At 45.7% G+C, this 16,967-nt stretch overlaps 1 protein-coding gene across 1 annotated transcript; it reads right to left on the bottom strand.

The window, feature by feature from the left end:
- Positions 1-2,409: 2,409 nt before the first annotated feature.
- Positions 2,410-10,408, bottom strand: LOC139412712 (zinc finger protein 658B-like). The gene is made up of 3 exons (XM_071159376.1): positions 10,347-10,408; positions 6,765-7,022; positions 2,410-4,357 (listed from the first exon to the last, which is right to left on the bottom strand). Exons 2-3 carry the CDS (start codon positions 6,868-6,870, stop codon positions 2,922-2,924), a joined length of 1,542 nt encoding a protein of 513 aa, XP_071015477.1. The 5' UTR covers positions 6,871-7,022; positions 10,347-10,408; the 3' UTR covers positions 2,410-2,921.
- Between the last annotated feature and the right edge of the window lie 6,559 nt (positions 10,409-16,967).

Raw genomic sequence — 16,967 nt, 5'->3', positions numbered from 1 at the left:
ACATCAGTCAGGAAGTTAAAGCTTGGTCGCAAATGGGTCTTCCAAATAGACAATGACCCCAAGCATACTTCCAGTAGTGGCAAAATGGCTTAAGGACAACAAAGTCAAGGTCATCACAAAGCCTCAATCCTATAGAAAATGTGTGGGCAGAACTGAAAAAGCGTGTGAGCAAGGAGGCCTACAAACCTGACTCAGTTACACCAGCTCTGTTGGGAGGAATGGGCCAAAATTCACTCAACTTATTTGTGGGAAGCTTTGGCTACCCAAAACGTTTGACCCAAGTTAAACAGTTTAAAGGCAATGCTACCAAATACTAATTGAGTGTATGTAAACTGACCCACTGGGAATGTGATGAAAGAAATACAACCTGAAATAAATCATTCTCTATTATTATTCTGACATTTCACATTCTTAAAATAAAGTGGTTATCCTAACTGACCTAAAACAGGGAATTTTTACCAGGATTAAATGTCATGAATTGTGAAAAACAGAGTTTAAGTGTATTTGCTAAGGTGGATGTAAACTCCGACTTCAACTGAATATATCTGAAGTACAATATAAAATGCACCACGCAACAACTTCTAAGACTTTACTGAGTTACAGTTCATACAAGGAAATCAGTCAATTTAAGCCCCAACCTGGGGATTTCACTGGGCAGGGATGCAGCCATGGCCTTGGAGGGCATAGGCCCACCCACTTGGGAGCCAGGCCCAGCCAATCAGAATGAGTTTTCCCCCACAAAAAGGCTTTATTACAGACAGAAATACTCGTCAGCACCCCGACGATCTCGCAGGTGAAGAAGCCGGATGTGGAGGTCATGGGCTGGTGTGGTTACACATGGTTTGCAGTTGTGAGGCTGGTTGGACAAACTGTCCCCCACCCCCCAAAAAATACATTGGAGGCAGCTGATGGTAGCTCTGGTGGATATTCTTGCAGTCAGCATGTCAACTGCACGTTCCCGCAAACCTTGAGACATATGTGGCATTGTGTTGTGACAAAACTGCACATTTTAATAAAGTGGCCTTTTATTGTACAATGCACAAGGTGCACCAGTGTAATGATCATTCGGTTTAATCAGCTTCTTGATATGCCACATCTGTGGATGGATTATCATGGCAAAGGAGAAACGCTCATTAACAGGGACGTAAACACATTTGCCCACAACATTTGAGAGAAATAAGCTTTTTGTGTATTTAGAACATTTCTGGGATTTTTTATTTCAGCTCATGAAACATGGGACCAACACTTTACATGTGGCGTTTTATATTTTTGTTCAGTGTAGTGAGACAACCTGAACCTGTCAGTCGATAATGGGTTACTAAAATCAACATCCGCTACAACAGTTTAATTAAATGACTTCCATCAAATCCCGAGTGGTGCAGCGGTCTAAGACACTGCATCTCAGTGCAAGAGGTGTCACTGCAGTACCTGGTTCGAATCCATGCTGCATCACATCCGGCTGTGATTGGGAGTCCCATAGGGACTACTAAAAGCTGCTTGAACTGTCAAGTCTCGACATGTTCTGGGGCAATGGAGAGCGGGAGATAGCTGTCTATCAAAATATTTTTACAGGCACCTGAAAGCTGGCTAGGCAACAGGAGAGCGACCCATCTGTCCACCACTAAACTTTGTACCGGCTGCTAAAAAATGCAAGAGAATTTTTATTTATTTTTTTAAATGTATTCAGACATCTAATGTACAGGATTTCCCATTTTTTATTTAACCTTTATGTAAATATTCGATTTCCCGCACAAACGCCAGTATGCATTCTAAAAACGGTGGAAAAGGCAACATGTGACAATAACACAACTGATGGCAGTTGCTAACTACTGTAGTTAACTAGCCTCTGTAGCTAGCAAGCAATGCTAAAAGAGATTGCAAACGGGTTAGCATAACTAGCCAAACAAAAAACATTTTTTTCCCCCTAAATATTAGCTAATTGACTAGTATTCATGAGGCCAGCAAACAAATTCCTCACATACTAGGAACGTATTTCCTCCAACGTTATACTGAAAAAGGAGCTTCTCGGTCACAAAACAAGTTTTCTGGAGACTTGTGGGAGTGCTGATGACGTCGCTCACTGTGTGCGCTTTCGGTAGCCGGATTGCACCCAGACTGAGGAAAAATCCACACACAATTGTCGTGACTTTACTTTCATTAATCTGATGACTGTTATGTATCTAAATCAGCTAACTCTGTTTGTTACCCGATTAAATTAATCATGTAACAATTAACTCATTAGGAATTTTTGGGGCACCATGAGAGCATCTCCCGAATTAAACTCTAAAAAAGGTATTTACCTATCACATCCATAAAACAGTCAACGTATTAATCATAACCTCGTCTCATATCATCATTCTGAACCGTCGTAACCTCCTGCATCTGCAAAAACCCCAGCCTTACTTATGATTCAGTACTACACAAATTGATTTAAATATTTATTTACTAGCTAACTAAATGATAACACAGGATAAACACACACACTTAATACATGAGAAAAGGTCCCTAGCGGACTGACACAATATAGTGTATTTATTTTATTTTTTTACAAAAGGAGAGAGAGAAAAACGACCCTTATCATTGCTACATTTTAGAAACTATTCTCACAGTAATCATATACTTTGCAGACGAGAAGAAATCATGAATGTATTTACGTGTGAATGCCTTCGTTCGTTGGTTATCTGTCGGAACCAGACCTTCTTAGGAAGGGTGTGCAGCCTTTCCATGCGGCACGTTTGTAAGGTTCTGATTGTCCAAAAGGGTTTCCTCTAAAATGAGTTCCGGCACCTATTTCAGTCCAAGTCAAGCAATGAGATTAAAATCACCTATTTCAGTCCAAGTCAAGCAATGAGATTAAAATCACCTATTTCAGTCCAAGCAAAGCAATGAAATTAAAATCACTCCATCACCTAATTTTAATCTTAGCTGGTCTGAGAGAACTGATGAGTCTTCTCTCCTTTATGTATACGTCGGTGTGTTTTTAAGTTGCTCTGTTGAGAGAAACTCTTCCCACAGACAGAGCAGTAGTAAGGCTTCTCTCCTGTGTGTATACGTTCATGTGTGTTTAAATGGTTCTGTTGAGAGAACCTCTTCCCACAGTCAGAACAGACATAAGGCTTTTCTCCAGTGTGTGTTCTCAGATGAATTTTTAGATCAAATGATGTTGTGAAGCATTTTCCACAGTCACAGCAGGAGTAAGGCTTCTCTCCTGTGTGTAGACGTTGGTGTTTCTTGAAGCTGCTCTGTTGAGAGAAACTCTTCCCACAGTCAGAGCAGATGTAAGGCTTTTCTCCAGTGTGTGTTCTCTGGTGAACTTTTAGATCAGATGATGTTGTGAAGCATTTTCCACAGTCAGAGCAGGAGTAAGGCTTCTCTCCTGTGTGTAGACGTTGGTGTTTCTTGAAGCTGCTCTGTTGATAGAAACTCTTCCCACAGTCAGAGCAGACATAAGGCTTTTCTCCAGTGTGTGTTCTCTGGTGAACTTTTAGATCATATGATGTTGTGAAGCATTTTCTACAGTCAGAACAGGAGTATGCCTTCTTTTCTATGTGAAGACGTTCATGTGATTTTAAATAGTTCCGTTGGGAGAAACTCTTCCCACAGTCAGAGCAGTGGTAAGGCTTCTTTCCTGTATGTATACGTTCATGCGATTTTAAGGTACCCAATCGGGAGAAACTCTTCTCACAGTCAGAACATGAGTATGGCTTCTCTCCTGTATGTATACGTTGGTGTGCTTTTAAGCTACCCTGGTGGGAGAAACTCTTCCTACAGTCAGAGCAGTAGTAAGGCTTAATTCCTGTATGTATACGTTTATGCAATTTTAGGGTACCCAATCGGGAGAAGTTCTTTCCACAGTCAGAGCAGGAGTATGGCTTCTCTCCTGTATGTATACGTTGGTGTGCTTTTAAGCTACCCTGGTGGGAGAAACTCTTTCCACAGTCAGAGCAGATGTAAGGCTTCTCTCCAGTGTGTGTTCTCATATGAACTGTTAGCTCCGATGAGGTTGTGAAGCATTTTCCACAGTCACAGCAGGAGTATGGCTTCTCTCCTGTGTGTAAACGTTGGTGTTTTTTTAGGTTGGTCTGTTGAGAGAAACTCTTCCCACAGTACGAGCAGGAGTACGGTTTCTCTTCTGTGTGCACTCTCTGATGAAATGTCAGAGCCTTTGATGTTGTGAATCTCTCCCCAGAGTCAGTACAGGAATACAGATTCTCTCCCGTGTGGATTTTTAAGTGTATTTTTAGCTTTGATAAACCTGGGAACATCTCCTCACAATGTGGACAGTGGTGAGACCTCTTAGCTCTGTGATCTTCCGGCTGTTGCTCTCTGGATGTAGAGAATGTCTCAACGTGGTCTCCTGTGTGAACGACATCAGAAGAACCAGTCAGTTGGTGTGATACACAGTACCAGTCCAAAGTGTGGACACACCAACTCATTCAACTGGTTTTCTTTAACTATTTACTGTGCAAAGTTGTCATCAAGGCAAAGGGTGGCTACTTAGAATACAATATATATTTTGATTTTGTTTAACACTATTTTGGTTACTACATGATTCCATACGTGTTATTTCATAGTCTTGATGTCTTCACTGTTATTCTACAATGTAGAAAATAGCAGAAATAAAGAAAAACACTTGAATGAGTAGGTGTTGTCAGGATTCACCTAGGGGGTCATGATTTGGGGCTGTACAAATATTTGATGTATTAGAATAATTGATTATGCGTATGTTATATTAATAGAAGGGGAGGGGTTAAAAGGCCCCTCCCTCCTTACATTTATAAGGTTTTATACTACGGATTAACAATATCTATTCATTGTCGAGGTTTAGTATTGTTCTACAGTTATATTTTAGTTCTCTCTCTCTCTCTCTCTTTCTGCCTCATTATAAAGAGGCCCCTCTTAGAAATGTGTGACTTAGACAGAACTCTGCAGGGGAGTGAAGGAGATGAGACTAGGTAAACATTCCACTATAAATCCACTTTGGGGACGAGGGGACATTTACTGCTAAGTGTTTAGCTGACAGTTAATAAAGGACCTGTTTATACAGCTCTGTAGGCCTGGTTTTGGTCCCAGGAGTAGAGGATGATGATGTCGGCAGTGACATCATCAAGGCGCGACTCAGGGTGTAATAAAACAACTGGAGGCCTTTCGTTAGACGCAGAACTTACTCTGAAACATGCGTGCCATGTTCCTGGTTTGTCAACGTCTGTCTGCAAATTGCATTAATAAAAGGTTTTTGAATGATTTAATTAAAGATAAGATTGTCATAATGCTAATTTCACCAACGAACCAATGATTGACAAGGAAGGAAGTAAGGAACGAACCGTAACGGTGTGTCCAAACGTTCGACTGGTACTGTACTTATTTTGAGTTTGAGTTTATTTTTATTTTTACAGGGACAGTGCACATTAATCAACGTTTCAGTAAAAGTGCCGGTTTTAGCCAGCCGGCTAATGAGACCCCTCATTTTATGGAGCTACATTTACATTGCCTGCTCTTTGGGGTTTTAGGTTTCTGTAAAGAACTGTGTGACAACTGCTGATGTACAAAGTGTATCATAAAATACATGTGGCATGTATAAGTGCTGAACAGAAACCCAGCCTCAATCCCCAAAGAGCAAGCAATGCAGATGTAGAAGCACAGTGGCCACGAAAAACTCCCCAGCAAGCAGGAACCTAGGAAGAAACAGAGAGGAACCAGACTCTGAGGGGTGGCCGGTCCTCTTCTGTCTGTACCGGGTGACATATGTATTCATATCAGTAGCCTGTACAATACAGGGGAATACAACTATTCTAAAAGTGGGTAACAGTCTGGGTTGGGGTCAATTCCTTTAAATAACAGTCAATTCAGAAAGTAAACCAAATTCCAATTCCACATTTTGTTAATTTAAAGGCATTGAAGAGAATTGGAATTTCAGTGTATTTCCCCAAATATCTGGAATTGACACCAACCCTGACAACAGTCTAAGGCAAAAAGGAGTGAAAATAATTATCCATAATCATCGTCCACTCACTATCACAAGGGTTAGTAACTACACAGACTCATTTCATATCATCCTCCACTCACTATCACAAGGGTTAGTAACTACACAGACTAATTTCATATCATCCTCTACTCACTATCACAAGGGTTAGTAACTACACAGACTCATTTCATATCATCCTCCACTCACTATCACAAGGGTTAGTAACTACACAGACTCATTTCATATCATCCTCCACTCACTATCACAAGGGTTAGTAACTACACAGACTCATTACATATCATCCTCCACTCACTATCGCAAGGGTTAGTAACGACACAGACTCATTTCATATCATCCTCCACTCACTATCACAAGGGTTAGTAACTACACAGACTCATTACATATCATCCTCCACTCACTATCGCAAGGGTTAGTAACGACACAGACTCATTTCATATCATCCTCCACTCACTATCACAAGGGTTAGTAACTACACAGACTCATTTCATATAATCCTCCACTCACTATCGCAAGGGTTAGTAACTACACAGACTCATTTCATATCATCCTCCACTCACTATCACAAGGGTTAGTAACTACACAGACTCACTTCATAGGACTTTAAAACACTGGCAGTTTGTCTACTTCACTTCTTTAGTCTACACTCTGAACACTCCAGATAGACCAGTTGTTCAGGGATGTGATGTCAGAATTACAGAATTCAACCTATCAATAAGCTGGTCATAACTTAAGGAGGTCTAATTTATGAAGATAACTTATGGATAGAACCTGCTCTTACCATGACTAACAGTTGTCCTAATCTTCTCCTCCTCTTCTTCTTCATCTTTAATGTTGACCTTCAGCTCCAGTGTTTGACTGCAGTCTTCCAGCTTCACTGATGCCATCTCTGGATCCTGCAGAGCAAACTGAACAAACTGGACACTGTCACAATCAGGACCCAGTGACTGTAGGTTTCTACTCAGTGTGGAAGGAGAGAGGCAGGCTGGGTTTGTCCTCACTGTTGATGTTACCGCCCTCAGACTTAATCTGAGTTGGTCTGTAGTAATAAAGACAAGCGGAAAACAATCTTGACAGTTCTGGTGCTTTCTTTGTCCTCAAAAAATGTATTATCTTTTTTTGTTGTTCAATTCTCTCATTTCAAAACAAAACATTCATTCAAAACATTAGACAGAAAGTTCACCCTTTAAATAACACAAAGTAAGAGATGGATCTAAATGTACAGAATGGTTACCTGGAGGAAAATGAGGGAGGGTTATGCTGTTTCCATTTCAGTCAAGGAGAGGGTTTAGTATTGTTTTAATCTCGTCCAGAAGAGGGTCCTGTCATTTGTAATTGGTGAAATTTCAATATTGCTCAGTGTTTAAGAATGAGTTGCTTATTAGGCTTTATAAACTAGGTGGTTGGAACCCTGAACGCTGATTGGCTGACAGCCGTGATATATCACACCATATACCAGGGGGATGACAAAACATTCCCGTTTACTCTTCTAATTACGTTACGTACGTTATAATAGCAATAAGGCACCTCAAGGGTTTGTGGAATATGTCCAATATATCAGGGTTAAGGGCTGTATCCAGGCCCTCCACAACAGCCCTTATCCGTGGTATATTGGACATATAACAAACCCCCTCTGACCTTATCGATTAAATAAATCAATGTGTGGCTGATGCCTCCCCTCATCTCTGATTCTCTGCTGCACAATATCAAGTGGGACTATGGGCTATTTAGTGTGATGTCAATCAAATGATCCATAGCCTATAGAATACCAAGTGCATGCTGGGAGGAAGCACAGAGCAAAGTTATACTGTATTTCTAAGACAGTTGCTGAGATAGTGTAAATACAACTAGGCTGCATTACACACCACAAAAGGTTATTCCCAACCCTGAGCCCCGACTTGCTCTGCTTGTTGATTCAAAACGTTTTTTTTTAAATGCTACCTAACCAATGGCTGTGATGTGTCGGTCAATGGTGGCAGTTGAGGAAGAGAGTGAAAGGTTTCTTCACATTTTGTTGTTGTTGATTAGACCAAGTTCCCCAAAAACATAAACCACCATCTTGCACGCGGACTAGCCTATTCCTCAACCCACCCGGGACTTTTTAAATAGCCTACCTCCATGTCAGTGAAGGGCTGTTGAGTTAAAACCCAGACTCCACTTGAGGGGTTATGCCATAGGCCTCTTTTAGTGAAGAAGATGTCAAAAAAGCACAGGCCTACCACTTGTTCGATTAACATGAAGAAAATAAAACTGATCCGATTATATAAAGAGATCTATAACAGTGTTTTTGGTCAGCGCTGCTTTACGCTAGAAACAGGAAAGATAACCAGGAAAGAAGTGACTCAGATGCAAATCACGGTTTCATTTCTTTGACGTTCAGAGGCTGAGATATAACCTTCTATATCCTACGAGACTAAACGAAAAGAAATATACTAATCTAATTCTGTCACTATCAATTTATTAAGCTATTTACTGGTCTGTACAATAGAAGATGTTTAAACCCAGACAGCTTTTAGGGAAATGCTTGTTGGGATAAAGACACAGAATGAGAGTAGCCAGCAGTTAGAGATTTACATTTCTCTGCTAAAAGACTGGATGGTCAATCCGATATCTTAATGCAGATGCATCCTCAGCAGACATCCGGGCTTTTATACTTCTAGCGCTTACCGGAGCAGAGCTGTTGTCAAGGAAGTGAGTTTGTGTTTATACTGGACCTCCCGCCCACCAATCATGTCAATGCAGACAGAATAAAAGACAATTCATGTTTGATCCCAAAATGTGTCCGGAAGCTTCTTAGGGAGGGTTTGACACAATTTCTGAACCCACGGAGGCAGAGGTCAAATCAAGCTCCTATCAAGCTCCTATACGGAGCCCTTCACACTGTTACAAAACTTGAAGAGGCACACGGCGATGCGTTAGGAGCTTGATTTGACCTCTGCCTCCGTGGGTTCAGAAATTGTGTCAAACCCTCCCTAAGAAGCTTCCGGACACATTTTGGGATCAAACATGAATTGTCTTTTATTCTGTCTGGAGTGGAAAGGTAGCTTGTCTTTTACTCTGTCTGGAGTGGAAATGTTGAACTATTTAAAGCACCATGATCAGATGGTCTCACATTTGATTATTTGTAAACAGGGAGTTTAGTTGCAAACGAGACACATTGATTTGGCATCGGAGAAATATGATAAGATGAACACACAGGCCTCTCTCTCTCTCTCTCTCTGTCCATTCTTAACCCGTGTGGTAATAAAAAAGATTCTACTAATAAGTAAAATAACGTAGACTTGCATGAAATGTTTATAAAAGGCATTGTTTTTCTCAGACCTGCAAATACAATGATAGATTCATGCAATGCTTTCACCATAAAATAGATGTCAACCCCTACTCTTGTTCACGGTGGTTTGCGAACCCACGACCTTCTGTCCCGCAGCCCTGAACGCTATCAGAATTCCTGCGTTGCCATGCAACGCTTACAGGACGAAGAACAGTTAATAAAGTTCATATCTAAAGGCTCTGGTCTGTCCAAGAAGTGTTGGTAAACGGTAGACATGTTCTCTACTATCAATCATGTTTTAATCATTATTTTGGCTATGGGGGATATTTTTTTAAATTTTTATTCAGCGTTCAGGGAGGGTTTATGTCAAATATATTTTGCTCACCAGACGGACATCCATTTTCCTTTCAGATATCCGTATTAAAAAATAATGTTCACTACCCAAGTGCAGTTAATCTATAGTAGTCTTCCTAAATTCACAAATTACTAAGTAAACAATTAATACAAGGTTGCAGTTTGAGGCAGAACTATGTCATATTTTCCACTTTCACTCACAAAAACATATTGTATTTCCCATTCACACCATAGTAACAATTATAAATAAATATGGAAACTGAATGTGTCTGAATATTGTTACAGTGACATGTAGAAATCAGACGAACGTGACATTCTGCTTGTAAACAGTAAAACAACCCTGAAACTGTCTCTCTGGTGCAGCCGCACAGCCTGCAAGTCTATTGACTCAGACCGAGAGGCGCCGCCATTTTACCAGCTCATAAACATATGGAAATAATCAGAATAATAAACATGTCAAACGAACTCACAAATCTCAAATCAATTGATTCTTTATGAAATTAGATTGACGAAATAATGTACATTCATTCACTCTGACAAACCCAAAGTCTAAACTTAGCTAGCTAAATGTGACTTCTAAAATTATATTTAATCACGTTCTTCACTCACTCGGTTCAGCACAAAACTAAAACGTCATAAAACCTTTAACAAACGCGATAACATATTGACGGATTTGCTACCTAACATGTTACGACATGTTCTTTCGATATTAGAAAGTTTAAACGTGCTAATGCATACCTTTAGTTAATACTTCTGAAACGGACACAACCGCTATCGCCTTCAGAGAACAATTGTGGCCGAAGCCTGCCCGGAACTTCCTGTTCCCCGACTATCAAAACGCAACAGGACTACTTCTTCTTCTTCGGTGGGTTTAATGGTGGTTGGCATTCAATATGTTGCATTAGTTTATTTAGTAAATCTTTTCTTAACCCAGGTGTTGCAAGAAGGCCAATAAGGGTATTATCTTTGAAAAACAAGGGTCCTGAAAAACGGACGTTTCTTTTTTTGTTGATCAAGATATAACTGAGGGAGTCAAACAAACACTTTTTGGTTGTAATCAAGCTCTGACTTCACTACTTGTTTTGACCAGTGCCTATAGTCTGATAGACTTCGTACTTTGCGCTGATTATTTGAATTAAACACACCACTTATTTTGTTCATAAAGCTGTAGGAATTTAATTAAGTGTCTGGTTAAGATCATTTGAAATGCTCAGCCTCCGGCAGATTACTCCTCTACTTTACTGAGAGAGAGAGAGCACCTGATTGTTCAACTACTTGAATTTACATGGTTGTTACGAGAGAGAGGGAGAAAGGGAGGGAGAGAGAGGGAGAAAGGGAGAGAGAGAGGGAGAAAGGGAGGGAGAGAGAGGGAGAGAGAGAGAGAGACATAGAGAGAGAGAGAGAGAGAGAGAGAGAGAGAGAGAGAGAGAGAGACATAGAGAGAGAGAGACATAGAGAGAGAGAGACAGAGAGAGATAGAGAGAGAGAGAGAGAGAGGGAGAAAGGGAGGGAGAGAGAGAGAGAGACATAGAGAGAGAGAGACATATAGAGAGAGAGAGAGAGAGAGAGAGAGAGACATAGAGAGAGAGAGACAGAGAGAGAGATAGAGAGAGACAGAGAGAGAGAGAGAGACAGGATACATTTTATTGACCCTGTTCTGTGGAGCCTTCCTACTCCTCCTCCTCATCCCCTGTTCTGTGGAGCCTTCCTACTCCTCCTCCTCATCCCCTGTTCTGTGGAGCCTTCCTACTCCTCCTCCTCATCCCCTGTTCTGTGGAGCCTTCCTACTCCTCCTCCTCATCCCCTGTTCTGTGGAGCCTTCCTACTCCTCCTCCTCATCCCCTGTTCTGTGGAGCCTTCCTACTCCTCCTCCTCATCCCCTGTTCTGTGGAGCCTTCCTACTCCTCCTCCTCATCCCCTGTTCTGTGGAGCCTTCCTACTCCTCCTCCTCATCCCCTGTTCTGTGGAGCCTTCCTACTCCTCCTCCTCATCCCCTGTTCTGTGGAGCCTTCCTACTCCTCCTCCTCATCCCCTGTTCTGTGGAGCCTTCCTACTCCTCCTCCTCATCCCCTGTTCTGTGGAGCCTTCCTACTCCTCCTCCTCATCCCCTGTTCTGTGGAGCCTTCCTACTCCTCCTCCTCGTCCCCTGTTCTGTGGAGCCTTCCTACTCCTCCTCCTCGTCCCCTGTTCTGTGGAGCCTTCCACCTCCTCCTCCTCGTCCCCTGTTCTGTGGAGCCTTCCTACTCCTCCTCCTCGTCCCCTGTTCTGTGGAGCCTTCCACCTCCTCCTCCTCGTCCCCTGTTCTGTGGAGCCTTCCTACTCCTCCTCCTCATCCCCTGTTCTGTGGAGCCTTCCTACTCCTCCTCCTCGTCCCCTGTTCTGTGGAGCCTTCCTACTCCTCCTCCTCATCCCCTGTTCTGTGGAGCCTTCCTACTCCTCCTCCTCGTCCCCTGTTCTGTGGAGCCTTCCTACTCCTCCTCCTCGTCCCCTGTTCTGTGGAGCCTTCCACCTCCTCCTCCTCGTCCCCTGTTCTGTGGAGCCTTCCTACTCCTCCTCCTCGTCCCCTGTTCTGTGGAGCCTTCCACCTCCTCCTCCTCGTCCCCTGTTCTGTGGAGCCTTCCACCTCCTCCTCCTCGTCCCCTGTTCTGTGGAGCCTTCCTACTCCTCCTCCTCGTCCCCTGTTCTGTGGAGCCTTCCACCTCCTCCTCCTCGTCCCCTGTTCTGTGGAGCCTTCCACCTCCTCCTCCTCGTCCCCTGTTCTGTGGAGCCTTCCACCTCCTCCTCCTCGTCCCCTGTTCTGTGGAGCCTTCCACCTCCTCCTCCTCGTCCCCTGTTCTGTGGAGCCTTCCTACTCCTCCTCCTCGTCCCCTGTTCTGTTGAGCCCTCCACCTCCGGGCCCCCTGTTCTGTGGAGCCTTCCTACTCTTCATCCCCTGTTCTGTGGAGCCTTCCACCTCCTCCTCCTCGTCCCCTGTTCTGTGGAGCCTTCCACCTCCTCCTCCTCGTCCCCTGTTCTGTGGAGCCTTCCACCTCCTCCTCCTCGTCCCCTGTTCTGTGGAGCCTTCCTACTCCTCCTCCTCGTCCCCTGTTCTGTTGAGCCCTCCACCTCCGGGCCCCCTGTTCTGTGGAGCCTTCCACCTCCTCCTCCTCGTCCCCTGTTCTGTGGAGCCTTCCTACTCCTCCTCCTCGTCCCCTGTTCTGTTGAGCCCTCCACCTCCGGGCCCCCTGTTCTGTGGAGCCTTCCACCTCCTCCTCCTCGTCCCCTGTTCTGTGGAGCCTTCCTACTCCTCCTCCTCGTCCCCTGTTCTGTTGAGCCCTCCACCTCCGGGCCCCCTGTTCTGTGGAGCCTTCCACCTCCTCCTCCTCGTCCCCTGTTCTGTGGAGCCTTCCTACTCCTCCTCCTCGTCCCCTGTTCTGTTGAGCGCTCCACCTCCGGGCCCCCTGTTCTGTGGAGCCTTCCTACTCCTCCTCCTCATCCCCTGTTCTGTGGAGCCTTCCTACTCCTCCTCCTCGTCCCCTGTTCTGTTGAGCCCTCCACCTCCGGGCCCCCTGTTCTGTGGAGCCTTCCTACTCCTCCTCCTCATCCCCTGTTCTGTGGAGCCTTCCTACTCCTCCTCCTCGTCCCCTGTTCTGTTGAGCCCTCCACCTCCGGGCCCCCTGTTCTGTGGAGCCTTCCTACTCCTCCTCCTCATCCCCTGTTCTGTGGAGCCTTCCTACTCCTCCTCCTCGTCCCCTGTTCTGTTGAGCCCTCCACCTCCGGGCCCCCTGTTCTGTGGAGCCTTCCTACTCCTCCTCCTCATCCCCTGTTCTGTGGAGCCTTCCTACTCCTCCTCCTCGTCCCCTGTTCTGTTGAGCCCTCCACCTCCGGGCCCTCTGTTCTGTGGAGCCTTCCTACTCCTCCTCCTCGTCCCCTGTTCTGTTGAGCCCTCCACCTCCGGGCCCTCTGTTCTGTGGAGCCTTCCTACTCCTCCTCCTCGTCCCCTGTTCTGTTGAGCCCTCCACCTCCGGGCCCTCTGTTCTGTGGAGCCTTCCTACTCCTCCTCCTCCTCGTCCCCTGTTCTGTTGAGCCCTCCACCTCCGGGCCCTCTGTTCTGTGGAGCCTTCCTACTCCTCCTCCTCCTCGTCCCCTGTTCTGTTGAGCCCTCCACCTCCGGGCCCTCTGTTCTGTGGAGCCTTCCTACTCTTCATCCCCTGTTCTGTGGAGCCCTCCACCTCCGGGCCCTCTGTTCTGTGGAGCCTTCCTACTCTTCATCCCCTGTTCTGTGGAGCCCTCCACCTCCGGGCCCTCTGTTCTGTGGAGCCTTCCTACTCTTCATCCCCTGTTCTGTTGAGCCCTCCACCTCCGGGCCCTCTGTTCTGTGGAGCCTTCCTACTCTTCATCCCCTGTTCTGTGGAGCCCTCCACCTCCGGGCCCTCTGTTCTGTGGAGCCTTCCTACTCCTCCTCCTCGTCCCCTGTTCTGTGGAGCCCTCCACCTCCGGGCCCTCTGTTCTGTGGAGCCTTCCTACTCCTCCTCCTCGTCCCCTGTTCTGTGGAGCCCTCCACCTCCGGGCCCTCTGTTCTGTGGAGCCTTCCTACTCCTCCTCCTCGTCCCCTGTTCTGTGGAGCCCTCCACCTCCGGGCCCTCTGTTCTGTGGAGCCTTCCTACTCCTCCTCCTCGTCCCCTGTTCTGTTGAGCCCTCCACCTCCGGGCCCCCTGTTCTGTGGAGCCTTCCTACTCTTCATCCCCTGTTCTGTGGAGCCTTCCTACTCCTCCTCCTCATCCCCTGTTCTGTGGAGCCTTCCTACTCCTCCTCCTCATCCCCTGTTCTGTGGAGCCTTCCTACTCCTCCTCCTCATCCCCTGTTCTGTGGAGCCTTCCTACTCCTCCTCCTCATCCCCTGTTCTGTGGAACCTTCTTACTCCTCCTCCTCATCCCCTGTTCTGTGGAGCCTTCCTACTCCTCCTCCTCATCCCCTGTTCTGTGGAACCTTCCTACTCCTCCTCCTCATCCCCTGTTCTGTGGAGCCTTCCTACTCCTCCTCCTCATCCCCTGTTCTGTGGAACCTTCCTACTCCTCCTCCTCATCCCCTGTTCTGTGGAGCCTTCCTACTCCTCCTCCTCATCACCTGTTCTGTGGAGCCTTCCTACTCCTCCTCCTCATCCCCTGTTCTGTGGAGCCTTCCTACTCCTCCTCCTCATCCCCTGTTCTGTGGAACCTTCCTACTCCTCCTCCTCATCCCCTGTTCTGTGGAGCCTTCCTACTCTTCATCCCCTGTTCTGTGGAACCTTCCTACTCCTCCTCCTCATCCCCTGTTCTGTGGAGCCTTCCTACTCCTCCTCCTCATCCACTGTTCTGTGGCCTCTCCCCATATGAAATCTGTAATTACAACTAATGAATTCATGCTCAGGATTCATTGAGGATGTCTATCATATACTGGGTAGATTAATTATGCTTCAAGGTTGAATCTGGATAGGAGAAGGAAAACAGAAAGTATCTGAAAATGATCACTGTGTTGAACTCAATGCACAACGTTTGACCTGGGCCCTATGCACTTTATAGGGAACCCTACAGCTACAGCCACACGTCAGTACAGGCCTGAGTACAGTCTGAACAGCCCGTTGTCATAGCAGCCACGCCATCAGTAGGTCAAGAACTCACTGTTAAATCCATTATAAAAAATATTTGTAAAAAAATGGAAAGAATATGGCACAAGGGCTACTTCTGACTAAAGAAGGCCGTCCACCAAAACTCAGTGACCCGGGTAAGGAAGGTATTAGACCGAGAAGCAACCAAGAGGCCAATGGTAACTGTGAAAGAGCTGGAGAGATCCACAGCTGAGACGGGGGGGAAACCGTCCATGGGACAACTACCACCTGTACATTCCACAAAGCTGGGCTTTATGGAAGCCCGGCGAGAGAAATAAGCCATTGCTGAAGAAAGGCGAGACCTGAATCCAATTGAGAATCTGTGGCCTTTGAAATTGCTGTTGACTAATGTTCCCCATCCAACTTGAAAGCGCTTAAGTCATTTTCCCACGAAAAACGGCAGGATTCAGATGTGCAAAGTTCTTAAAGACCCAGAAAGACTCACAGCTGTAATTACTGCCAACGGTGCTTCTGCTAAGTATTGACTTGGGGGTGAATACTTATGCAACCAACAAGTTTAGTTGTTTTTTGTTTTGTAACTTTTGTGTCACAATAGGAAAAATACACTACATCTCATGGGCATTAATATGGAGTTGGTCCCCCCTTTGCTGCTATAAGAGCCGCCACTCTTCTGGGAAGGCTTTCCACTAGATGTTGGGACATTGCTGTTATAACAGCCTCCACTCTCCTGGGAAGGCTTTCCACTAGATGTTGGGACATTGCTGCTATAACAGCCTCCACTCTTCTGGGAAGGCTTTCCACTAGATGTTGGGACATTGCTGCTATAAGAGCCACCACTCTTCTGGGAAGGCTTTCCACTAGATGTTGGGACATTGCTGCGGAGACTTGCTTCCATTCAGCCCAAAAAAAGCATTAGCGAGGTAAGGGCACTGATGTTGGGCGATTAGGCCTGGCTCGCAGTCTGCGTTCCAATTCATCCCAGAGGTGTTTGATGGGGTTGAGGTCAGAGCTCTGTGCAGGCCAGTCAAGTTCTTCCACACCGATCTTGACAAAACCATTTCAGTATGGATCTCGCTTTGTGCACGGGGCCATCGTCATGCTGAAACAGGAAAGTCCCTTGTCCAAACTGTTGCCACAAAGTTGGAAGCACAGAATTGTCTGGAATGCCATTGTATACTGTAGTGTTAGATTTACCTTCACGAGAACTGAGGGGTTTTGCCCGAACCATAAAAAACAGCCCTAGACCATTATTCCCCCTCCACCAAACTTTACAGTTGGCACTATGCATTCGGGCAGGTAGCGTTCTCCTAGCATCTGCCATAACCCAGATTCGTCCGTCGGACTGCCAGGCCTGATTCATCACTCCAGAGAATGCGTTTTCACTGCTCCAGAGTCCAATGCCGGCGAGCTTTACACCACTCCAGCCGACGCTTAGCATTGTGCATGGTGATCTTAGGCTTGTGTGTGGCTGTTCGGTCATGGAAACCCATTTCATGAAGCTCCAGACGAACAGTTCTTGTGCTGACATTGCTTCCAGAGGCAGTTTGGAACTTGGTAGTGAGTGTTGCAACCGAGGACAGACGATTTTTATGCACTACCACTTTGCGGCTGAGACGTTGTTGCTCGTAGACGTTTCCACTTCACAAGAACAGCACTTACAGTTGACTGGGGCAGCCTTAGCACGGCAGAAATTTGACAAACTGACTTGTTGGAAAGGTGGCATCCTATGACGGTGCCACTTTGAAAGTCACTGAGCTCTTCAGTAAGGCCAT

This window comes from Oncorhynchus clarkii, chromosome 7 (assembly GCF_045791955.1).
Source record: "Oncorhynchus clarkii lewisi isolate Uvic-CL-2024 chromosome 7, UVic_Ocla_1.0, whole genome shotgun sequence".
Taxonomy (NCBI): domain Eukaryota; kingdom Metazoa; phylum Chordata; class Actinopteri; order Salmoniformes; family Salmonidae; genus Oncorhynchus; species Oncorhynchus clarkii.
The sequence above is the reverse complement of the archived record's forward strand: the minus strand, read 5'-3'. Positions and strand labels throughout refer to the sequence as shown.

What these genes read in the sequence shown, in the direction of transcription:
- LOC139412712 (XM_071159376.1), bottom strand. Translation starts at nt 6,870, where the DNA reads ATGGCATCAGTGAAGCTGGAAGACTGCAGTCAAACACTGGAGCTGAAG. An exon ending in TAGGACAACTGTTAGTCATG is followed by an intron (nt 4,358 to 6,764) that starts GTAAGAGCAGGT and finishes TCGTTCACACAG; the next exon opens with GAGACCACGTTGAGACATTC.